This window comes from Enoplosus armatus, chromosome 9, assembly GCF_043641665.1.
Source record: "Enoplosus armatus isolate fEnoArm2 chromosome 9, fEnoArm2.hap1, whole genome shotgun sequence".
In the NCBI taxonomy this organism is placed as follows: domain Eukaryota; kingdom Metazoa; phylum Chordata; class Actinopteri; order Centrarchiformes; family Enoplosidae; genus Enoplosus; species Enoplosus armatus.
The window spans coordinates 9,036,017-9,062,088 of record NC_092188.1 but is presented as its reverse complement, the minus strand read 5'-3'; the positions used below and the strand labels follow the sequence as shown (position 1 = coordinate 9,062,088).

The following is a 26,072-nucleotide window of genomic DNA, read 5'->3' as shown; positions in this document are numbered from 1 at the left end:
CTCACCCAGGCCACAGCCAGCGCTTTTCCTCCTGATGGAAGTCAAAATAAATGCTGTGTTGCGATCCCACGTTGAACATGCAGCATCAAGTCTATAATGCATAGCGTGAGAAAGCTACCTTGTCGCACATCGAAGTAGCTGGAGGGAGTACAGTGGAGAGATCAGGCGACCTGTAGTATGAGACTCAAGTGTGTGTGTTAGATTGAGAGATGAAGCGAAAGCATTTTTGTGCATTTTCTCTGCATGCATCTGAAACTAAAGAGATTTAGGCCATTAAAAGCAGACGTTGGATTCTCTAAGAGACGAATTGAAGCAAGTGACCTTGAATGTTTACGTTTCTTTCTTTCTGTTGTTCTTTTGGCCACCTTTTTCTTTTTCTTTTCTGCTGACCCTTTATTTTTAAGTAAACTAACCTACTATATAAGTTATATCATATTCACACAAGGTTAATCAGATTAAATCTCAATCCCGGACATGCTTGCCCAGGATTTCTTGGAAAATAAATCAATAATTCAGCAAAACTATCAAAACATAAATATCACTTTTGATTAATTATTTAGTATTACTCTAACTATGATATAGGCCTTGAGAAGAATACAGATTTTTATAAGATTTTTATATCTTTTCCTTTATTTTCATGAAGCAGTCTTTTTTTTATTATTTTATTTTAAATGGTGGATAACTAATGTACAAATTAAGATTTTATGTTTTGAGTATACAAACTCGCACCCATAAATAGACACGCTTGCATGCACACTCTAGTGGATTAGGCAGATATGGAGGGTGAATGAGAGCATACGTCAGACATTGAGCCAATGTGATAGCCAGTGCAGTGTAGCACACTTCCAGGTATGACGTCATTTTTATTCTCAGCAATTTTTGATTATGAAGATAATAAATGACCACCTGTCTTCTGCTTTTCCCTCTTCCTTTCCAGCCTGCAATACAGAGGACAGAAGGACAGAAGAAGAAGAAAAAGTAGAGGAAGACAAAAGAAAGGAGGTGAAAAAAAGAGGAGCAGGAGAAAATCTGCAGCACTTTGCGAACAGTGAAGAAAAGATGAGACCATTAAAGAAACACAGAGGGCGTTCTCCCCCGCTAACTAGAGGCAGAGGGGGGAGAAGGAGAGGGGGCTCTCAGCCCCTCCAAGAGAAAGACCCCAAAAGAGTCAAGAGGGAGACACTCGTCAAAACCACACAGAATGCACCCAACATTCCCTCTACACGCAAACAGACCCTGCCCACAGCCGCCAACTCTAACGAAGAATCCATCACAAACAGCAATACCCCCACGAGGGAGGAGTCGACTGAGCTGAGGAAACTTGTGGAGTCAATTGAGAAGGATGGAAAGAAGGCAGAGGAAAAGACAGAAAAGGAGAAGATAGTGATAGTGGGGACGAATGGAAATAGTGCTATGTCCACTGATACTGTAGCATTTCCTACCTCCGCCCCAGCACCACTCTCCACAGCCACGCCCCCTCTGGTCACCAATCACAGCCCCAGTTTAGGCTCAGTCTCTAGTAGGAAAACAGCCACATTTAAGGCTCGTATACCCAAGAAAAAATACACATACGAGCACTTTGCTAACAACGCAAGTGCCCTGACTACCATTCCTACCTCCAGCCCTGCACTCATACACAACCATTACTGCAATATTAACAGCAAAATCAGTGATAGTGTAAATATGCCCAATAATAATTTCAAGAGTAGTAACAATATTAGTAATAGCATTAATAAAAGCATTAATGTTAGCATCAATAGTAGTACTAACAGTAACACTACAAGTGGTATTAACAACCCAACTAACAGTAGTAATAGTAGTGCTGGGAGCCACAGTACCTTTATCAATAGCAGTAATAGTAGAAGTAATAATTGCTCAGGTAATCACCCATCAGTGCTAAATGTGGATAGTAAAGCTACAGAAGCAAACCATTTTGTTTTCACGGGGGATAGGGCCCTCAGGATAGCAGATTCCCAGGAAAAAGATTCCCAAGCTGGAGAAAATGAGTTAGAGGGGGCCCCTAACTCAGTGCGTTCCTCCTCCACTGATACAGCTAGTGAGCACTCAGCTGACCTGGATGTGATGGAAGCAACAGGACCAAGCCTTCATCATAAGAACTCCCACATCCCAGCTCTTCTCCATAACTCGCACCCTAAAGAGGCCAGTCTTTCAGAGGGGCTAGCTGAAGCTCTGGCTAAAGGAATGAAAAACCAGAGAGTTCTAGCTCGCCAGATAAAGAGGGCTATGGAGAGTGGGGTTGGGGCTACAGGGGACAGAGGAATTAAGGAGATTGACTCATGCCCTTTATCACCTGTGTTCAGACCAGGGGTGGTGCGTCGGGTGAGTGGAGGCACTGTTGAAGTCCAGCTCCAGGAGACCCTTGTCAAATACCCTTTCCATGGTGGAACCGTGATGACGTCGTCATCAGGCACTGAGAGCACTGTGGAGTTCATTTTGGATGCCCCCCCACCTGGCATGGCACCTGTGGCTGTCGGGACTCGAGTATGTGTGCCCTTTGGTGGAGAGGAGGGAGGTCCTCTGCTGTACAGAGAAGGGATTGTCGCTCAGGTGGACCCCCACCCCGGTGTCTCTTTCCCTTACCAGGTGCTTTTGAGTGAAGACAGAGAGACTCTGGACAATGGAGGGGTGGGGGAAGAGAAAGAGAAAAGGAAAGCTAATGCTCATGCTGTTTGGGTGTCCCGACAAAGTCTGAGACTGCTCACCCCTCCTTGGGAGGTCTCGCATTTGGATGGTGGGAGGGCCAAGGAGAGAGAGCGGGAGAGGGAAAGGGAAGAGAGGGAGCGGAGGGAGGAGATGGAGGTAGAGAGGGAAGTGTGCCAGTTGAGTATTGGAATGGGGGTGCTGGGAGGGGGAGCAAGGTTGGGCCATGGTTTTTCACATGAAGGGGTTGCAGGAGGGCATCCCTATGAAAACGTACATCCACCACCCCATTCTAGTGTAGCTGGCAGCACAGTTCATGGCTGTGGAGATAACTACTCTGACAGAGAGAGACAGAAACAGCCAAACACTCCAGAAGAGGACGTTGAGGTATCTCATTTTAACATGGGCCTCACTGTTGATCCCAAGCCAAATGCTGGAACCTCTCAGCACAGAAACGTCCTCTCCAAGTCTAGTGGCTACCCTCCTTCGTCCCCCCTCCTCTCTGTGGTACGGGGTCTGGGACCCCCACACCTCTCCACCATAGCTAGTCCTCAGCCACCCCCTTCCCCTGCCTTACAGGGGTCTGAAATGAACAACACAACTCCAAACCTACCTCCATCAAAGACCACTCCCACTCAGACCCCTACTCCCACTTCTGGTGGGGGGTCCTCCTCTGCCTCCTCTCGCTCGAGGACGCCTCTCTCATTGGCACAGCAAAAGTACAAGAAGGGCGATGTGGTGTGCACCCCCAATGGTATCCGTAAGAAGTTCAATGGTAAGCAGTGGAGGAGGCTGTGCTCCAGGGAGGGCTGTATGAAGGAGTCTCAGCGTCGAGGATACTGCTCTAGACACCTGTCCCTGAGGACCAAAGAGATGGAGGCAGCAGGGGGAGAGAGGGGAGGAGGAGGCAGCAGCTCAGGGACAGTCACCCCCTCTGACCTGCGGGGGAGAGCAAGCAGTGAGTTTGAGTGGGACGACACGTCAAGAGAGAGCAGTGAGACCAGTAGCAGAGGAGACTCCAGACCCCGCTTAGTCCTCCCCTCCCTCCTCCCCCATGACCTGTCGTCACGCTTTGACTTTGATGAGTGTGAGGCTGCCACCATGCTTGTGTCATTAGGGAGCTCCCGCTCTGGCACCCCCTCCTTTTCTCCCATCTCCAACCAGTCGCCCTTCTCCCCTGCCCCCTCTCCCTCACCTTCCCCACTGTTTGGCTTCAGGCCAGCCAACTTCTCCCCGATTACCGCCTCCCCGGTCCTGCAACACCGGAGGCACAGGCAACCCAGTGGGACAGGGGGAGGAGGGGCAGTAGGAAGTAAGGTAACAACCCCAGCTGGAGGAGGAGAAAGACACCCTTCAGGCATCCAGCCCTCCTTCCACAGCAACCTGACATTTACAGTCCCCATGAGCCCCAGCAAACGAAAGCCCGACGGGCCTCCCCCTACACCCCTCATCTCACACCACCACGATTACACACCCAAGACAGAGCTGGAGCAGGGGGACCTCAACAACTCTTTCAGGGTGCTGTCCCCCCACACACCAGCTTCACATTCCCGCACACACACACCCACCTTCTCCCGACCCAGAGGAGTAACCTCCTCCAGTAGGCCACCGTCCTCCACTGCTGTCTCTCCTCCTCCTCTGCTGGTGTCTCCAACTCCTCCTTCTCCTCTCACTCCCGACGGAGGGCCTCGTCGTGTGGTCCCTGTATCCCAACAGACCTTGCGGGACTCCCCTGTCATTGTGAGGAATCCCGAAGTCCCACTGGCAAAATTTACAGAGTGTCCCTTGGGAAGAGGAGGAGGAGGTGGAAATGAGGGAGGGACAGATAACTCCTCATCTAAAGACATTAACCTAACACCCCTTACCCCTCAGCCAATTTCTGGCCTCCAGGTTCCTGTCCCCATTAATGCTGCTGCAGCCACAGTACCCAATGGCACCGTCCTTTTGCGAAGCCCAGCCCAAACTCTGGTGCTTGTGTCCCCGACACCTTCCTCCCTGCCCACCACTGCCACCCCTGCCACCCCCCTGCAGGCCCTGTCAGTTACCGTCAGCACAACAGTCACAGCACCCACTCCAAGTAGCACGGACAGCTCTGGGGAACAAGAGAACAGGGGGACAGGGTTTGGGGGTGAGGTCCAGCAGCCAGTTCCCTGTCACCCTTCTCCCACCGCTCTGCTGCCCCTGATCCTCCCAGCTGAAAGCCTTCACCCTGTCCCACGAAAAGACATCATCATGGGACGCCCTGGCACAGGTGAGACTTCTGTACATGTGGGTGTATTTTGTATGTGAGGTCAGTGACTTTGAAGGAGAAACCTCTGAGACTATGGAGAAATTAGTTGCAATTTGTGAACTGGGCTGCAAACAGGAGATATGTGGAATAAATATATTAAATGGTGTATTCTGGGCACCTTTAGAAAAACTTCATGATAGCTATGTTTAGTCTCTGTTCCAAAAAACTCCTGAAAGAAAATGTAACTTGTCGATGAGAAAGTAATATAGATCAGAATATAACCTTAATTAGGGATACTGTGTTGAAAAATGTATGATATAGTGTACCTATTTCAAAGTAAAAAACAATTACATGTATAAAATAGACTTTCCATTAATTAATTCAAAATTATGTTTTTTTAAATATCAATCAACTCAAACTTTATTCCTACATGACATACTTGCAGCTTTGTACATGAAAAAAAAAATGAAGTAAATATTCTCCTCTATTAAATTTTTAATGAATCCCAATTTTGGGAACGTAGCAACCTCAAGGGAAGGATTTTCTGCAACATCCCCAGTAGTGTGGCATGAAGCATTAGGGTCTCGCTCGTTTTTTTCTGCGTAATTAATACCTTTTAGTTTGTTTTTGCAATTTAATTTCATGTCACTAATTTCAAATACTATTAGAATTTTCTCTAACCTTTTTAAATTATGTCTTTTTTGTTAGCTGTGTGGCTCTGTGGTGTCAACTACTAACACAGACAGTATCAACTCAGAATGGACTGAGAAAGCTCTGTTTACTGGCCTTGAATTTAAGTTAAGTTAACAAGCATTTTATAGTATGATGGCAATGATTTTTGTACTCAGTAACTGAGACTCCACAGAGAAATGCACTGATAGTGCTGCTATCGTCTTCAGAAAAGTACCAGAGGAGAGACAGAAGAAAAACAATGTTCTATTAATGTGAATTCAGTTGAAGCTACTGCAAGTGGCATAAATATTAAAATAATGACAAGACTAGGCAAATTGTGTGTAAATGTAGCTTTATGAGTTCCTCTTTTTATTTTGTACACACACACACACACACCCTCACGTGCACACACACACACACACACACAGACCAGAAGAGAGGGAGATTTATTGAAGCCTTAATTTTAAAATGACATGTTCCTGTTAAATTAAATAGTAAATAGACCTAGCTTAGTTATTTGTTTCTCTCTATATACTCTCTATATTTTCTTATAAATACCAGCCAACCATTAATATACTGCTTTGTATTTCATTCATCAAATAAATCTAATTCAGCTAAACAACCATTCATTCAATAATCATAGTTGTTTTGAACAAAAAGTATCAAACTACTGTATAGTGTTTTTTTAATTTTACGCAATAACTTGTCTGAGAACACATAACACCCACAGTGTAATAGAGGGTTAGATTCACATTAAAATGCCACGACCTATGTGTGTTGATGCCTAGTGAAAGAAGCTCCTGTTAGCCAACATGCTGTTGTCCCATATGGCTTTCTCTAGTCGTCTGTCCACCATCCTCTTGTCTGCTGGTAACACTAAACTAAATGCTAAGGCTGGTCACGTGACCCATGTAAGCCCTGGAACAGGCACCTGTGATTCAGCAAGTCAGGACTAGGCTTGTTGGAACCACTGCTGATGACAAAAAGTATATAATATATATTCACAAGATTCACTGAATTCACTAGTCAGCACTCAGTGAGGTTAGAATAATCCGTACCGTCCATCCCGGTAACTCGGAGAAAGGGAGCTTGGTTTATCTGATGGTTTTTGGAAAAGGACTAGTTTACATCACGTATCATATTTAAGAGCCAAACACTGTTATTAGTAAAACAAAATTACCGAAGTAATAATTAAATTGTGGTTAGTTTGGATTTTAAATGCAAATGGAAAAGGGACACACTAGCTGGATGCAAAATTATTTCTGTGTATTCATGTGTGTGTATCTTAGAGTGTGTGGTCGTTAGAGAGAGAAAGTGCAAAAGAGAAAATGTATGCATGGGCATGCATGCCTTGGTGTTTTTGTGTTTTCTATAGGGATTAGACTGTACGTTATACAGGATTAGCTTTGTTGATATTCAAGAGTCCCTCTTATATTCCAAGTCATTATGGACAGAAACTTCGTGGTTGAGTGGTAGCAATCATAACTACACCATATAGACAAGATAGACACAATGCAACAGCATGGATTTATAATAGAGAGGAAAGGGGAAGTTCGATAAGAAAAATAAGGAATCTGAGGAAAGAGAAAATGATGGAGGAGTGAAGAAGTGTAGCTGTTCCCTGCTTTAAATCAGTGCTACACTAGAAATTAACATTTGAAGACGAAAGCAGAAGTGTGTATGGAACGTGTGGGCTAGATGTATGTAGGCCAGTTATGGACTGTTTCCACCAACTTGTTTTTGATTTTGTGTTGAGAGAGTGAAAAAAAGGGGGGATTAGATCAGAAAGAGAATGAGGAATGCCTCAGAGAGGACGACAGCGAAGATGAATAAAGACGAAGGAGGAGGAAAAGAGGAGGATTTAACTGCAAGTTTTGTACAAATCCAGCAGTTGTTTATTTCCTGAAAAAAGTCTGACCGACATGCCTATTATAAGTGCATGTGTGTGTGTGACTTCCTGACCCCAGCAACTATTATCTTCTTACTCACTACAAACTATTTCCACTGACTCTTGCCGTGTGTATGTTCATGTGTTTGTTTGTTTATTAGTGACTCATGTAACGATATAGTGAAACAAGGTGTGGGCAGCAGTCTTGGCCAGTAATACTGAGGTGGGTTGATTCTAAATGTGTGTGTGTGTGTGTGTGTGTGTGTGTGTGTGTGTGTGTGTAGGATATATGTTGTAAGTTTCAGTAGTGTATTGTGGGTGTGTGAAGAAGTTGTTTCTCAAGCTCATGTGTAGGAATATGCTGTACTATAAAGTGTGTGTGTGTGTGTGTGTGTGTGTATGAGAGACCATTATTCATCATCAGCTGAAAATAAGAGCCTACTTCTCAATTCTGTTATATATGGACATATGGTATCAGTTAGTGTAATTCACTTCACCAGGGCCTTTTGCCCTCAGTGTGTATGCACTTATCGCTGTGCAGACGTTCACGAGTGTGACAGAGAAGTGGACAGGAAAGGGAGCGCTGTCATTTTGAGTGTACGGTCCCTCCTCACATCCCTTTTTTTTTGCAGCTGAAAGGACGCTGAATGAATGAATAGCATCTCTTTGTGTGAGTGCATGCACGCCTGCCAGCGTTTGTGCGCATTTATTTTACAAGATCTTTGAGTGAAGTACACATGTGGGTGTTTCCTGTAGTGTTAGAACGGGTGTGTGAGCTTTTGCATATGGTCGTAGGAGAGTGTGAAATACGAGGGACAGTAGGAAAACACTGTGCGCATATGTGTGCAATCACACGATTTGCAAGTTTGCGTAGGTGTTAGTGTCTTCTTATCAACTTGTGAAATATGTGCAAACGTTAAACAGTTTTTTAAAGTTTTAAAGGTTAATTTGGTGTTTTTCAAATTATCTTAAATATTCATTGTGTCCGAATATATCATTATATAAAATATTTTTGAATTGTTCAACCAAAACAAGAAGGAATTTGTTCTGTAAATCCTCTGTAAATTAAATATGTGCATCTTTGTGTAATGGTAATAAATATGATTCAGAGTACAGATTGAGGATCAGTATCAGTATAAATGTGATCATATTTATGGCATTACACACATATGATGTTGGTTAGAATTATGTTCATGTGAGGGTGAAAACGTTAAAAGATCACCACTGAAACCAAGATTATTTAAAATTCTCCTACATGGGTTAATAACTCATCAATTATGGCACATTACATCATTCAGGGATAGAGAGAACTCCAGGACACATCAGGCCTTGAAATTAAAATACTGTTTACAAAAACTACAACAGAGTAATTAAATGAATAAATAAAATGTGCAAACTAAATGTTCTGTATGTTGCTGTGGTCAGGTAGGAACTTTCATTTCATCAGGAGTGAATGAAATTACTGTGAAATATCTGGCAGTTAATAAAAGTACAATTTAGGATGATATTTCAGAAAACCAATATAGTTCTAACACCTTAGAGATCATATAGTAAAGTGCAGATTTAACACGTAAGAAGACAAAGAGACCATGATATGTAAGTCGAAGGGAGCAGGTTAAATTAAATCTCATACAATTCAGAAATAAGTAGTCTGTGAGTTCTTCCTCTCTTCTTGTCTGTGTTACATACATTATAATCCTGCTCATACACATTAATATTCTGTGTTTTTATTAATTCACTCAGAAATAAGGCATCAGTCGTCTGGCTCAGTGAAGCTCCTCAACTGACACTGTCACACACTTTAAAGACAACAATGCGTATGTTCTCTGTGTGTCTGTGCTTTCCCACATAAGACACGCTAATGAGTAAGTAAAATTAAATGTATTTTTAAGCGTCCCCGTAACTTCCTGTAAATTAAAACTGTTAAAGGAACAGGCAGAAAACTGTTAGCGACAAGGTAAAGGATGAGACCGTTTTTTATGGTGTCACGTGTGTGTTGCATGCAGTGTGTGTGTGTGTGTGTGTGTGTGAGACAGAGTAACCAAGCGTCAATCATTGAGTACCGGATATGATGTGTGCGCGCCAAACGTCTGTTGCCATGGCAACAAAGCAAACATCACACTGATGTAGCCTGTACATAACACAGAATATTCACAAATAGAAATAGCTGCCCCTGTGTGTGTGTGTGTGTGTGTGTGTGTGTGTGTGTGTGTGTGTGTGGCACGTGTGCTTGTGTCACTTTTCACTGAGAGGGGAGGAACTTCAGCATGCTCACATGTGTTTACACACCAACACATCAGTGGTGGCTCCTTCTTACTCCGTCTCGGGTGTTTTAGTCAACATTCCCTGAAAACAGAAACGATCCTAGATAATCGGAGGGTTTCCTCTAAATTATTCAAGCAGTGACTGAAGTGTTCCAGGTCAAATACCCTTTTACACACTCATAAGAGCCATGTCCACGCCTGCTACTGTTTTTGTCATTTTGAAAATTACAACCCTCATTATAAGCATTTATTTAGATAATATTTTACTTTTAGCATTCTTGAGTGGCATCTTTCATCAATCTACCTCTGAGGTCTGAAGAGAGGAAAGTGTGTATGGTGTCCTTTTTATAGAGAGGACCTAGATGACTTTGCTGCTGTAAAGGTCTTAAATGAGTATTGTTCGCTTGTATCGAAATCCCGGTTTCAACAGAAACACCAGCTTTCTCTGTATGACCACGTAGTGAAACTGCTCGGCATCTCACATACTGAGCTGCATGATTATGTCTGTGAGCATAATAATTATCAACATAATTGTTTCTTGAACAGAAAATCTTTTATTTGGCCTTTTAGCGTCTTTAATGAACATGTTCTAGAGATATGTTATTAGAGATATATGTTACCCAAATGTCAATATTCCACAGTTATAAATGATTGAAAGTAAAATTGCAATATAGCCTTTGTATATTATTAAGTGTGCATAATTCTTTATCTCTATCTCTCTGTGTCACTCACACACATGCACAGGCAGTTTGTGCAACACTGAGTAAACATGTCATGCCCCCTTAAGTACACGTGAATACACTTTTTCGCACTGTTATTTTGCACTTGGAAACATCTTTTTCTCTTCGCTCCCGCTCTCCTCCGTCTCATTTTTTATTTTTCTTTCTAAAAAATTATGACACATTTGTTTTAACCCTTTGCTCCATCGCATTGCAGTGGCTTCGCTTCCCCTCCTCTCCACTTCGCTCTCTTCATCCTGGTCTACCCGGATACGGATACCCGGGAATAACATCCCCACTCCCTCCCGCCCCTGCTTTACGTAACGCTTAAAGCCCTGCATATCCTCCCTGGCCATGGCAACAACCACATCTGGATCACACAGCCATCTAGACTGGCACCAAAGCACATGTGAAGCCCTCAAGACTTACCACAAAAGTCATGTGCAACGATAATCCTATTCTCTATTGGGCGAAGCATACTTTGGGGAGAAATGCACTGGTGCAGTGGGACTCCTTAGTCTGAGGTGGCTCCAAGACTTAGACTGCATTCACATAAAGTTAGCCCGATATTCAGATTTTGTTACTGCTTCTTCAGGATCTCAGTTAAACCCACATTCACTGTTCTTAGGAGATCACAGGTTTCATGTGTTCCTCACATCCCGAAGTTTGGAATGAGAATAGTTTTTATTTAGCTCAGGAATTTCGTTTCTCCTTCATCCCACTCTCCTCCTCTCGTTTCCTTGCATCTCAAGCTCCACAGTCTTTGCACTGGTTTTCTGCTGCTGCCCGTCTGTCGGCCATTTATCTGCAGGCTAGTAGTGCCCCCAGATGGCCAAATACATACATTACAAGTTCCTTCACACAGTGGATGGAGTGATCTGGGTCTCCAAACACTGGTCTGAAGTTTGCGTTTCATGTATTTTCCCCAATGCCAATTATTCGGTGTTGAGAGGAGAAAGTCAGTGAATCTGCATATCTGCATTCTTTTGTGGGTGACGAGATCTGTTCACTTCCCAGTAATTGATGAATAATTGTTTTATTCTTCTCAATACTCAACGATGGGGTCTTCCCTTTGCAACACTGAACGGAATAAGGAGTAGCAGGTTTTTTAACTTTACCTGAATCTAGAACACAGCCATGATTGACTCCAGTGTGTCCTAAAAAGGCATCCCTCCGGGCATCCATAAGCCATGTTAAAATGATCGGTTAACTTTATTTTGATGCAATAGATGGTGATGGTCAGTGGCAGACTGGTGACCACGGGGACCAGTGCCCAACATAGCTGTTGCCATGGTAACTGCAAAGGACTGGTGGATCGAGTTATAATTGGACAGAGCAAATGGTGGGTTGTGGGAGGGAGAGACACAGAGCACAGGGGTGGAAGATGAATTAAGGGATGAGAGAGATGGGATGGGAGAGTGAGCGAAGGCGGTGCTCCGCCTGCATGGTGCCAGCGTAGGTAAAGAGGAGGAGGAAAAGTTTCTTGTGTGAAGTCACGTGGCGTTTGTCAGATGTAATTGGGGGGTAGAGACGTGCATACATACGCACATTAAAAGCATGATGTCTGTAAGAGGAGACAGCCAATGAAAGCTGCTGAACACCTACACAGATATTGCACGGCCAGCACGGCAGCAAGGAGAGATAGTTAAGCTCAGCTGAAGGGGGAATTTCTCTTCTACTGTTTTTTCACACCTTCTCTCTTACTCTTCCCATTATTCACCGCTTATCTCTATTATATATGACTAAGATCTAAAATTCAGAGGTTTCACACCAGCATGCCTACCTCACCTCCTCCCTCCAACTTTACATATGTGCAGTCAACAGATTTTCTTATCTGTACGTCTTGTGCTCAAATAGCTATTGTGAGGCAGTCGAAATTGTCTGAAGTGACAAAATACTTTTACACAAATATGTCTGCAGTATTTTGTTGCTAATCAATTCAGAATTTAGCAGTATTCAAACCAGGCTAAAGGAAAAAGTCATCACCCGGCTCTGAATAATTGGTCAAATGTAGTTCATTACTAAGGCCTTGTAATGTTTACCCAGGGTTGTAACCACTGAGCAGCCACAGTAATCCCTCATCTCCACCCTGCCCTCTTTCACCCTCTTTTCCTTTCACTCACACAGCCAAGCTGTCCAACTATCTCCGCTTAACACACTGTGTTCACTGGATTGACTTGTTGAGAGCTCAGGGTAGTTGATAAGCCTTAATCTCTTACTCTCTCTCTCTCTGTCTCTTCTTTTAATGCCTATTAGTTGAACCATTTCTGGAAACGCCCAGGCTTAAAAGAAGTACAGACAGTCACCCCATTTTTTTTACATGACGCAAGATGCTTCACTGATGCCAACAGACAGAGAAGATAAAGGCACATGAGAGTTGAGTGGCATATTGAAGTGGAGCTTAGGCACACTGCAAAAATGCTTCTTTTTGTTTGAGATGTTACAATATTATTTCTCTTTTTTCCAGCCTTGTATAGTTGCACAGATCCAGATTTAGATTTGTCAGTGTTGTTATTAGGGAAGTGTAACCCAGGACTGAGAGGGTTAACTTTTTTTACTACTGAGGACAGCAGCTGCCAGTGGCTCTCACAACCTTATTGGTCAGTTCCCGAGCTCCTGATGAGCTGACTGGCTGGTGGTGGTAATTAAGTCCCTCCCAGTATTGTATTTGTCTTATGGATCGATGAGCTAAGCTGAGCATGACTTCTTGACTCATGCAGTATGACAGGAAACCGTATCATGCGTACAAGTCCTCTTCCTTTCTGTCTTAGCTGTGTTATACCTAAACAATATAGGTATCTTTAAATGCTTTCCCTTTGTCTCCCTCTGTCACCCCCCTCTCTGGCCCCCTGTGCCCTTCCTCCCTTTAAGAGAAGTTCTGTTTTCACAAGTTGTTTTCTCTCTACCCACCCACCCACTCTCCTCCTCCTCCTCCATCCCTCCCTCCCTCCCCTGCCTCTCCTGCTGAAAATGACTCTCATTCTATTTTTACCCTCTGGTCCTCTCCACTCTTAGCCTGTTCCACCCATTTTCCCTCTCTTTCTAACCACCCCTACTCTCCTGTTTTCAATTCTCTTCTTCTCTCTGTTTTTCTCTCTCTCTCCCTGTCCCTGTGAGTGTTGCATCAGAACATTTCAAATTCTGTCTGGAGGAGGCGCATTTGCATGATGGAGAGATGGAAAAATGTTTGGGGATTTGAATGGGCTTTTTATGGTGGAACCATGAATACATACATCAATTGCCTCTCTACTGTTTGTGCGTTCCTAAAAGCAAAGGTGTAGCACTACCAGAGAAAGGGTTTATAACCCCTCTCACAAGTGAATGTTGCTGATTTATAATACAGTCAGCGTTTAAGTTTGAAAAAATAGCACACAGAATGACCTGCATACTCATATAGGTTTAATGGCTGTGGATGTGCATTGTCATCTTGACCCCAGAGCCCTCATCAACATCCATCCCCTGTGCATATTGCATAGAAAGACCAAAAACAGTATGGAAAGTAAACAGCAGATAGCTCACTAGCGCCTTCCTGCATCGGATGGTCTTTATGCGTATTAAAGCTTTAGCCGAGTGTTTGTAAGAGGGAGGGATCTTGTCTAACTTCTGTTAAGCCATTGGTTGGCCTACATCTGAGTGTCGGCTCTTGATTTGCCGATTCGCGCATCAGTCGAAGTTTACTACGAATCCCACACCAATGACACGAGCCTGGGGTGGGATTACCGAAAGAAACACAAAAATATATATTTGAGGTATTACTTTAAGGCCAGATAGTGTTTCTCTATGGATATAATAAATCTACATTACGTTTTTTTAATTATTGGTATTGTATAGTTAAGATAAGTTTAGTTTTTGTGGTAAGAAGGGTCGCTGGTCGTAAAGCCGGGTTAAATTTGCATATGACTGGCATTCCAGTGCACACTCCGACCAATCAGGGTTCGCGGCGGGCAGATGACAGGTGGCGCTTGGCCAATAGCCGAGTAGAATTCGCCGAGGGAGGCGGGACAAGGCTGGGCGAGGTTGACAGGACGAGTAGGGGAGGGGGGCGAGTACAGGGGGGGCAAGCAGCCTAGTTTACAACAAGAGGAAGAGGGAGGGAAAGAGAAAGAAAGGGCCAAGGCTTGCGAGAGAGACAACGAGACAAAAATAAGGCAGTAAACTCGGGCTAGGAGCTGTGGAGATGCGATACGAGGACTTTTCTGGACCAAAACAACACTCCTAACATCAAGTATTAACCGAACTGGACGGTGTGCGCGCCGATGTCGTCCGCACGAAGTGGCTAGCTAACCTGCTGCAGACGGACGTACCTCAACCAACGGCTTTAATCTAACGTACTGTATCGCTTCCCACCCGTCGGGTTCGGGTCCAGTGTTCGGGCATCTTCAACCTGCCACTCGGTTGCTGCCTTGAGGAGGAAGAAAAATACAACACCAACTGCGATTCATCACCCTTTTCTCCTCGCTGACTGGAGCCTGGAGTCCTCACCGTAGTCGCTTTTATCGCTGTGTTGGAGACTCATCAGTTGCTAGCTAACGTCAGGTCTGTGGCCAGATTGGCCAGGTAGGATAGGAGCTGGTAAATTAGAGATGGTACAGAGATCAACTAAGCTGGTTTGTAGTAGAGACGATAGTGTTTGTTTGCTCTCTTGATAATCAAACTGATGGAAAGTGGGCTCTTAAGAACTGGGTGATGGATGAATGCACCAGATTTACAGTCAACGACATCTACTTATGCTAGTAAACACGGATAACCCCAAGTTGGTCGCTGTCCTTGTAAAGGTGATTTTGGATCTTGGCAGGTGTTAACTAAATTGTCAAGTTAAAGCAGGAACAAAGTACAATTCTGGAGGCAGGTAATGGGAAAAACAAGTTAGTATTTGGTGTAATGCACTTGTCAAACAGTCCTCGCTGGATTAATTTGGCAGCCAATACGTGTGAATACGCCTTTGTAGTTGAGACATGAGAACAATTGGGTTTCTTTTGCCTCTGTCTGTGCGGCGGGTGCACGACCAGGGGCGTTCCCGAGAGGTTGGTCCAGTTTGGAGTGGTGCACTTGAGGCTCCGGTTGTTGCAAGAGGCAGCTAAATTAGCGTCTGTGTGATTTATTATATAAATCAGCAAGTATTAAAGTCGGTGTTTAAGTAAACAGTGCTCACTTGGACCCGAAGCAGATCCTCACGCCGACCTTCCAAGTTACAAGTAGACGAATCACCTTAGCTTTGATCGCCCCAGTTTGCTTGTTGCAGTGCTGCTTGGCCTGATCGATACGGTGCCCTCTTACAGCAGCCCTGTAGCTGATCTACTCGGGAGCTTTATGTGCTTCTTAATATACGCCGAGCTCACCTGTCTGCAGCTGTATTGTAGCACAGAGGAAGATTTGGCATGGCCCAGAAAGACTGCGTAGTGTCCGGGCGGATGTTTTAATCCAGGCCGTGGATGGACTCAAGGCCTTGTTAACCCCTTCATGGCCAAGCTGCTGTAGTAATGTAAACAAACAGGGAGAGAGGGCATCGGGGGTAATTAGACCAGAGGGAGGAGGAACCTTGCCTTCGATCACAATCATCGTTTCAGTGGGTCGTCAATACACTGTTGCATTCTTACAGATTTAACTTAAGTTTTGAGTTTTATAGTAGTCGTTTATCGTACATTCTGTCCACTGATGTTTGATTGTTCCGTGTGCGTTATTAGATTGCGGCATTCTGCGATACGGAGAGATGGACTCTATTTGACAGACATTTCATTTTTACTCGCATTGGAACTAAAACAAAAAAAGGACACCTCTCTTTGCCACATCTTTAAGATCCTCATGATGCAGGTTGATGATGCAGTAATTATTGTGAATGATGACTGCAACCTGTGGGGATGAAACGGATACAGACACCATTGAGCACTTGTCGTCATCTGTTTACCTCCCCAGCATCAGCTCGAGATTTTGGATTAGAGATGTTTCCTTACCTGGATTTCTGTGTGTTGTAGAAGAGAGATTTTAAAAGGACATATCATTATTCTTTTTGGGAGAAACCTCAAGGATTTCATTCAGCCATGTTCTCATCAGAGAATCCTCAGTATCTCCGCCAAGGATTAAGCATGTTTGGTTAGTCCATGTCACTTACTTTACCATATGAGATTATAGTGTTCTTTTTTGCCAAGGCTTTATACATAGAGCACGATTTCATTATTGTTTAGTAGTAGCATAATGCAGTCTTTCACCTGTTTTTGAGGCTTATAGGGGACAGATTTTGTAACTTGAAAGTTTTTGGGAAAAGCATCCTTATTAAGAGATTATTTTCAACAATGGACATAAAGCTTATTCATTTATGATGGTTCAGAGTGTACCAGCTTCTGTTCTCCATCCAGCCTGTTATTGAGAACAGAGAGTCCTTTTGTACATCTGCTGTTGTTGGAGTGATTTAACCAGTTAAGTGGCTGGAGGTGTGCTGCTGTGGCAGTACTCATATTCTCTGTAGTAGTGATATTATTGTATTCTGCCAAGTAGTTAATTGCATTCCCCTAGTGTCCCAGATGTTTACCAGCCCCTTATGGCTAAAATGAAAAACTGCAGTATTGTGCATCTAAAGAAACAACTTGTTTTTAGGCTATTTATCTGTGGTTCTATCACTCCAAGATAATATGAAAAGATTATGGTAACATTGCAAACAAATTTGAAGAAATGATTAGAGATAGTGATTGGAGTAGGAATGCATTTCTGGTGGGAGTGTTGCACCGAGGGCCCTGATTCCCCAAAAAAGGAAATAGCATCTTGTTGATCTGAATGTAAGAAGGCCTGCTTCTTTTAAATGTGATATCTGAGCAGGGAAGCACATTATGAAGTTATGGACGTCAGATGGTGTTGGCTGTTAGTAATAAACAATACTGTTTTCCTCTGCAGTGTGGACCAATGTAGAGCCCCGGTCAGTTCCAGTCTTCCCCTGGCATTCATTGGTCCCTTTCCTGGCACCCACCCAATCAGATGCTTCATCTCAGCCAGGAGAGGGCCAGCACCCAGTCCACCACCCTCAAGCAGCCAGTCTGAAGTCAGGTACTGAATACATTTAGGCCTGACGTAATGGCTGTAGAAAATGTGTTATCACTAGTTTAATTTCATTTTAATACTGTTTTGAATCCCATTAGATTGCTTACTTTGTCCTGAACTAGTATGCATCTCTTTGTTGTTCTTCCACAGAGTGTCAGGGGGTGGCAGCGCTGTCACAGGAGCCTGCAGAGGCACCTCCCACTGTAGAGAGAGGTCCCCTGTCCCGGCCTCCCCCCTCTGATGAGCCGCCTCCAGAGAAGGAGAAAGGAGAAGTAGAGAGGGAGAGGCCTGACAGCGAGACAGAGAGTGACGTGGATGACCCGTAAGTGCAGTTTTTTTGTTTCATAGTGGTTTTATGTGTAAAGCTGTGAGGCTACATGAACACATAAAGATGCATACTGCACATATATCCTTATCAATGTCAGCATATAAAAGTGGTTATGTACTTGTCCAAGGCAGCCTTCACAGTTATTTTCTGTGTGGTACTGTGTACCCACACATACAGTAAGGGAGTGTGATATTTTCTGTATCCTCGCGCTAATTTGGGCAGAAGAGCTCAATGCCAGAACAAAGCAGATGGGAACAAAAGCATTCCATCTCTGGGCTCTATCACTATATGAAAGGCAGTGGCCAGGCTGTCAGCCATTGAAATAGATGAGCTATCTGCTGAATCTGCTGATGTATCTCATGGGAGATGAACTACTTGTACTCTGTGTCTACATCTGATAGACTTGCAGCTCTGAGATAAATAATAGCAGTTACAAAGTAGAATATTTATTTTTTAAATATCAAAGAGGGAAAGAGAAAGTAGCGCTTAAGTGTAAGCCTGCATGTGCGTATAGTCCCCAAGGAAATTATCTTAATCAAGATTACAAACAGAGGGCTGTTTTTTGTCTCCTTTCAGCTTCCTCCCAGGAGTTGTACCAGAGCAGCCCCTCTCTACATCACCAGTAAAGAGACGCACTCAGTCCCTCAGTGCGCTGCCCAAAGATGGAGATAAGAGCAGTCCTGGAAAGGTATTCTTTCCACTCCGCCCACCAGAACATCAAAAATTTCTGTTTTCCTTTTACTAAAATATGTAATGGAATATCTCTCTATCTTTATTTGTCACTCTTTCAGAGGGAGAAGGACCACATCCGGCGACCAATGAATGCATTTATGATTTTCAGTAAGCGCCATCGAGCATTGGTGCACCAGCGACACCCAAACCAGGACAACAGGACAGTCAGCAAGATTCTTGGGGAATGGTGGTATGCTCTGGGACCTAAGGAGAAACAAAAGTACCATGATTTGGCCTTCCAGGTACACAAATGCATTTTCTGACAAAACAACTTTTAACAACTATGACATGTGACTTAATGCTTCAATGGTAACCGATAACTGATACTGTATTTTTGTCTTCTTTTTCACTTACCCCCTCCTTTTTGTCCCTTCTCGTGTTCCCAGGTAAAAGAGGCCCACTTTAAGGCCCACCCAGACTGGAAGTGGTGCAACAAAGACAGGAAGAAGTCCAGCTCTGAAGGCCGTGGTGTCCCAGGGGGCAAAGACATCAGAGAGAGGAGCATGTCTGAGTCCACAGGTTGGTTTCACCCAGCTCTCACGATATACAACATACACATGTATATTTTTGTAACATTTGTCATTGATCCTTTACAGTTCTTTAATAGTCCCGTTTTGCCCCCTAATAGAGCCCCATTCTGTGGAGCTGAAGGGGGTTGGTCCAGGTCTGGTGGGCGTGTCTGAAAGGAGTACAGGAGACAGTCATGTGGGCCAGCTTACCCGTCCCCGAGCCTTCTCTCAAAGTGCCATGCACAGTCTGGAGCGGGGTGATAGGGGTAATACACAGGCCCTGGCAGAATTGGCACAGGTAAGAGTGGAGCACAGCCCCATAGACCTGGGTAGCTGATATGCAGCTTTGCATATTGTAAACATAAATTGGAGACTATTATTAAAGCTAGTTTGTTTGCCACATCATACAGACTGTGTACAGACACTGCAATAGAAAATACAAACTATACAGCTTTATTTTTTCAGATGTGTGGGGATGGTGGCAGTCAGTTTTCGAGTCACGCACCACCCCTGTCACAGTCCCAGCGGGGTGTCAGCGAGGACATGACCAGTGACGAGGAGCGCATGGTCATCTGTGAGGAGGAGGGAGATGATGATGTCATCGGTGAGAAAACAGAGCTACTCTACTCATGAGACCAAATGTTAGATGTTAGATTAGAGATATTACAGTGTTAGTACTCTGTTTCCTGTGGCACTGACCCACTCTCCATAAGATTCTCACTCAGAAGTAAGAAATAACATCAGCTTTTTGACCACTTCCATGTTGATGGCTTTGAGAGCTCATTCAGACACTAAGTACACCCTGATTTGATTGGATTATAAATTGGAAGGAATGTCACATGTAGCTGTAGTGTATTTTCCTTCTCCACAGAGGACCCTTATCCTAGCAGCTCCATAGACCTCAAGTGTAAGGAGCGGGTGACTGACAGCGATAGTGAGAACGGTTCTGGAGATGAAAGTGATCGGAAGGTAACCAGCTTTAACATTTTTCTCATGTTATTGAACTCTATCTAATACACTGTGTACACCCTCAATTACATCAGTGTTTACTCAAAATAATGTTCTCTGTCTTTTCAGAGAGTTTTTGCTCCAGTCATTTGCTCCTCTGCATTATCATCTTCCTCGCACCACACCCCTCATGGCAGGAGTGTCTCACTGTCTTCTTACCCCACCAGCAAGCGTTATGATGAGGGGAGATCAGGAGGGGGAGGTTTCTCAGATCACAGGAGGAAGGAAAGAGGAGAGGGAGAGGGTAAGGACACATTTGGGGGAGAGGGAGGAGGAGGAGTGCAGCAGTCTCTCTCTCTCTCTTCTGGCCAGTCAGTCATCTCCTCTTCTCCAGCTGGAGGACCTCCGTCCTCATCAGTAGGTTCACTGGGTGCGAACCCACTCCTGGGCATTGGCGCTGTAAGGGTGGCCTCTACAGTGGTGACCAATGTAATGCGTCCTGTTATCAGCACACCGCTCCCCATCGCCAGCAAACCCAGAGATGGAGGCACATCATCCAGCCCGCATCCACCAGAGAGGAAGTCCCTGACTCCCCATCAGCAGCCACAACTTCTAATTGGTTCAGGAGGTGGGGCCGCCACAGGGGGTGGGTACTACTCTTCATCATCACCTAATCCTGTAGGTGCAGGTGTGGGCCCAGGTGGTGTATTGACTAATTTGGTGTTGGGAGGGGCTCTGTCTGCTCAACCTGCTGTACAGCTCATCCCCCCCTCCCCCCAGTCTCAGCCCTCCCAGCAGCAGGCGCTTCCCTCCACCGCTGTTTCAGTACCACATAACCAAACCAATGGGCCCCTGCCTCTGCCCATGCTTCAGCCCCAGTTCCTTCCCGCTTCTTCCCTAGCACCCCCTGGGGGTAAGGCAATCACGCAAGTTCAGTACATCTTGCCCACCCTACCTGCCAACACTCACCCCAAGAGTCCACCTCAGCAGCTCAGCCAGCCAACCAGTATCTTCAACCTGCCCACAGCTCTACCCACACACGTTTCCCTGGCCAATGGAAAGCAGCAGGGTACAAATTCACTGACAGGATATACGTCCAGCCCAGCAGTGGGAGTGGTCAGCCCGGGAACTAGAGGTGAGAGATTTAGAACTGCAGTCATGTCAGTAAGGCAAAGTAAGGTCATGATAAGGCTCCATACAGCTATTATTCTGTGGTAGCTCAAATAAAATGCCCATTCCCCCTCTTTCTCTGTCTCTGCCTCAGTGCAAACACAGTCTCCAGTGCTCCAGGGTAAAATGCTTGTTCCCATGGCAACAGTACGGACTGCGCCAGCCCCTGCCCAGCAGTTTCCCATTGTGGCTCCACCTCTTCCTGTCCAGAACGGTGCCCAGAGCGGAAGCAAGGTCAGTGGAAGACACTGAAATTAGAACTTTATAAGTTGTGCTTTTTGTTAGTAACGCTAAGTTAAAACAGATCATTAGCTCACAACTTACACTGCCCATTCATAAATTTGGATTCCTTTCTTTATGGCTTCCTCTTTTCATGCCTCTCCAGATCATCCAGATTGCTCCCATGCCTGTGGTCCAATCCCAGCTGCCTCAGGGTGGTGCAGTCCACCCTGCAAGCCCCTTCCCTGTAACAGTGGGCACAGCAGCCGTGGTGGCTCCAGGTTCAGCCCCCTCCCAGGCTGTATTATTGCCACCAGCACCTACCAGGTAGGAAATAACAAACAAACTGCATTGAAAGAATGAATATGGTTCCTATACTTGAACCTACAACACCACCCTGTGCTTTTCGTTCTGCACTAATCTATATACACAGACCACAACAGGAATACTGTGTCAAATAGCAATTTCAATTGTAGTGAACATCACCAGTTTGGTACACGAGAACAAAGGAAACGTAGAATGTAGAGTAGTTTTCAGTCACAACGGTTATTCTAAATTGTGAAATGCATTTCTGTAATTGTATTTTTGTGAGACTAAACTCACCCACCTGCCGCTGAAAGACTGCTAGAAAAAGGTTCTTTCAGATATGCACTTCGCCCTGTAAATGTACTGCCAGTTAAACATGTTGCTACCATGTTTGCAAAAGTGTTTTTTGCTCAGGCATCCACCTGGCGGGGGTCTAAATATAGTGCATTAATGCATTCAGAACACAAATGTTATAATTTATATGCGTCACTTGTGCTGCCTTTTTAATATAACCAATACATTTTAAACGTAGGCCCAATTATCATTTCTTATGTGCAAGGAAATTTAATCTGTTTAATATACCCTTTTATGAACAAAATACTGTACATGAGCTAATTTTAAGGTGGGAAGAGATGTTCTCTTCTCATTTCGGGTGAGAATTTTCTAGCATTGCATTGCTGGATGAAAATCCAGCAAAATGCGACCTACGGCATGTGAGCAAAATGAGAAATTAGTTGAGAGCCAAAACTTGACTTAAATTTTCTATTTTCCTTTCTACAAACCTAACTGGAACAGGGTGCTGTCAGTATGTGTTATATATTCAATAACTCCCAGAGGTGTAGATGGTTGACAATCAGTTAACAGTCAAGGGCAAAATAAGTTTTAGTTTTCATCACTGAGGGAGCCAGTACGAAGGCTCTTTTTCCTTGATGACATTATTTCCCAACTTGCTATTGTCCAGACATGCTGCGTTGTGGCAAGTAGTTATAAAAAAAGGAGTTCCCTTAATGTTTGGGCATTGCATTTCTTTCCGTAACTCCGTAATGTTTGAGTTGACTTGGAACATTTTCTATAATGGAGATCTATGTTTGAAAGCCCAAACGCTATTGCTTTAACAGATAGATGAATCCAACAATGTTACAGATCAGATGTCTGAAAGGGGCTATAAACAGATTATGGGCCAGTAAAGCTCGACTCAGCGCTGACAAACAGGCACCCACTTATGAACATATGCCAGCCTCACTCATCCTACTCTGCGTTACTGTTGACCTCAGTAGTGGTTCCATTATTGTCAGTTTCTCTTCACGTCATAGTTGAAATTACATGAGCCAAATATATTGTTTTCTGTATGATATAAATGTGACTGATGACTTCTATGAAAGGACTCACATAGTGCTTCAGTATAAATTGGATATGGTGTGCTGTTCATATGTCCTGTGTACATGCTCCAGAAGGAATATTTAGAAAAAGGACATTTGAAACGATGGACCAGCTTTAAACACCATTATTGGTTTACTGATGTGCTTTCTATTGAAGCAACATTTCTTTTTCAGAGTATACTACTCTTGCAGTTAATAACGAGAGACAGCAGCCACTCCTGGGACTTGCAGTGATTCAGAATCTCCCTAAAACTAGTGAACATCCGTGTGTTTTGTAAAGAGAATTCCCCTGCAACCATCTTGGATGTAAATAAATTGGGTGAGCTCGCACAGAAATTGGGTGCTTACCTCAAAAATAGAAAGCAAACAGAAGGAGTGTTTACATGACAATTTTCCCCCTTTGGACAGACAATAAAAGGTTTATTCAACCATTTCAGACAGAACGAAATACCTTTCCAAATGGGCCAGTTTATGCCTAACAAATTTTTTAAACAAGGCAGTTTTATTCTGAGTGGACTTTTATTGTGGTTATTAGTGGGATAAAACACAGACTAATGAAGTAATTAAGTTTTTGTTGATTGCTGTTAAACAGGTGTTGTTATCAAAAATGAATATGTCTTTTCTTTGTAGTTTATAGATTGAAGTAACTCCAGTTACTTGCTGGAACTTAAGGTGGGATAAATGATACCATGTATAAGGAGGTTGTTTCTTATAGCAGGGATGGCCAGATTTCTTAAAGCATAGCGAGCAGACAATACGAGAAACAAAAACTCCAGCAGGGGTGCAGCTGTAGCAGTGCAGCTCTATTCTGGATGTGTTAGTCATGCTGCTGGTGGCCCAAGTTGCCTCTGCCTGCCACCCCCACACTACCTCTCAGCTCATAACACACACACACACACACACACACACACACATGCAGACACACACAAACACACACACACACACACACATGCAGACACACACAAACACACACACACACACACACACACACACACACATAGCACTAGTCATCCGGTGCTGCTCGCTGTGATGTACACTCACTGACCCTCAATGCAGCACTGCTTTTTTTGTCTTCTTCTTTCCTTCTAATCATGTCTCTGCTCCCTTCATTCTTGTTCTGGCTCATTATTATACCTTAACACCTTCTGTCACCACTACTACACCTTTTCATTTTCTCCCTCCCTGTGCCTTCTTCATTTTTATTCCTTATATTTCTCTCCTGTAATCACCTCTCCTTTTTTTCTGTACCTCCCGTCCAGGATCACCTATGTCCAGTCCACTCCAGGGGTCCCATCCACTCTGCCTGTGGTCTCCACGACAACAGGCTCTTCCACCACCCAGCAAGCCCTGCCAGTGGCTGGATCTGCATATGTTCCATCGCCCCTAGCAACGCTCGGGTTCACAGCCATCGCACCACCTGGACAGACGCTGGTTCAGCCACTGATTGCAGGTCAGTTCTGTGTAGAGCTGAATTCATAGGGTCTGTTCTTTATATACTCGTATTGTATGAAATGAGCTTTATGAACTACAACAATGGTAGGCAAACAGCAGATGGATTTGGCAGAACATTTTTTAAAAAAAGCTTGAATTGCTTTTTGTATAATCAGAATTGCTGCAAAAACAATAAATCTGACAGTATGATACGTTTAGTTTTTTAGATAAGAAATTAATACATATTATTATGTCACCTTTTTCACCCCTGGTGAGTTTGCGTCCCTGGATGTGGTGTGTATTTCAGTGTGACAGTAGGGCTAGTTAAATACCTCACACCATGTTAAAAGCACATTCACAGGAACAAATCTGGACCGACAGTTGGCAAGAGAGACTGAATCACTCATTTGTTATATTTATCGCCAATAAAGAAGCAATATGGACATTTATTCAGGTGAAAATGTTATGGATTAACACTGCAAGTGTTACAGAAAATGAAAACAATATTTTGCCTCTTTGGTCTCCTGTCTCCTTCATCCAGGTCAGCCACCACTCATAGCCGCAGCCCAGTCTCCGTCGCCCTCCACCTCAGCCCCTGCCTCAGGCTCCGGGGGCCAGATAGTCACCGCCATATACCCTCCTTCACCTAGCGTCACCATGGCAACAGGTGTGGTCTCCATGACAGCAGTGCCCCCCAGCGTGGTCTATTCTGTCTCCAGCCCTTCCAGCGCTTCCCCCCACATCCTGTCCAAACACACAGCAACCCCCACCACAATCACGCACCCACATCCACAGCTCCATCCGGACAGACAGGCAGACAGGCACCTGCCTCCGGACAGACCCGCAGATCGACAAACTGACAGACAGGCTGAGAGGCAGACAGAACTGCTGACGCATTCGGACAGGCAGTTGGAGAGGCAGACCCAGACCTCCAGCAGTAGCAGCTCAGTGGCACCTCCCAGTGGCTCAGCTGTGTCCATAAGGCCCTGCAGTCCTCCACTTCAGCTCCAAACACCTGGTACTTGTTTTTATTAAATACTTGGTTTACAAGGTTGTAGTTTGGAGTGATTTATTTGATTGATTTTATATTTTAAACACTTCTTCATCTTTCTGTTTTACAGGCAGTGCACCCAAACTAACCCAGCTTCCAGTCAGGACCCCCCAGAAGGTGAAGGCAACGGTGGCGAACATCCCCGTGGGCAGCTATGAGGGAGGAGGGCGAGGAAAAGAGAGAGAAAGGGAGAAGGACAGGGAGAGAGAGAGGGAGAGAGAGAGGGAGAGAGAGAGGGAGCGAGAGAGGGAGCGAGAGAGGGAGAGAGAGAGGGAGCGAGAGAGGGAGAGAGAGCGGGAGAAGGAGAGGGAGAGAGAAGCTGCAGCCTCTAGTCATTTCTCCTTTGATCCTGAGTCTCCATCGACACATCCTGCTGAGGAGCCGCCGTCCTCTGACAGACCCCTGGAGGGCTCCAGTGCAGCAGACTCCTCTGACACACGGAACAGAGAAAGCACAACCACCAAAGAGGTGAGAGGAACATCCCACAGTGACTTTCAGCTCAAACATAGTGTGAAGAAGCTATCTGGTTGTTGTCA

The 26,072-nt window shown here is 44.5% G+C and overlaps 1 protein-coding gene across 1 annotated transcript in view; it reads left to right on the top strand.

Moving 5' to 3' along the window:
- The first annotated feature begins 1,059 nt into the window (after positions 1-1,059).
- cicb (capicua transcriptional repressor b) overlaps positions 1,060-26,072 on the top strand; it is a 29,153-nt gene continuing 4,140 nt past the window's right edge. The window contains exons 1-15 of the mRNA XM_070911751.1: positions 1,060-4,912; positions 17,320-17,469; positions 17,614-17,785; positions 18,368-18,479; positions 18,583-18,765; positions 18,910-19,042; positions 19,152-19,330; positions 19,498-19,636; positions 19,904-20,001; positions 20,110-21,115; positions 21,245-21,384; positions 21,536-21,696; positions 24,314-24,504; positions 25,027-25,503; positions 25,607-26,004. Of these exons, the coding sequence (XP_070767852.1) occupies positions 1,060-4,912; positions 17,320-17,469; positions 17,614-17,785; positions 18,368-18,479; positions 18,583-18,765; positions 18,910-19,042; positions 19,152-19,330; positions 19,498-19,636; positions 19,904-20,001; positions 20,110-21,115; positions 21,245-21,384; positions 21,536-21,696; positions 24,314-24,504; positions 25,027-25,503; positions 25,607-26,004 (7,392 nt within the window). The remainder of the gene's footprint in view (positions 4,913-17,319; positions 17,470-17,613; positions 17,786-18,367; positions 18,480-18,582; positions 18,766-18,909; positions 19,043-19,151; positions 19,331-19,497; positions 19,637-19,903; positions 20,002-20,109; positions 21,116-21,244; positions 21,385-21,535; positions 21,697-24,313; positions 24,505-25,026; positions 25,504-25,606; positions 26,005-26,072) is intronic.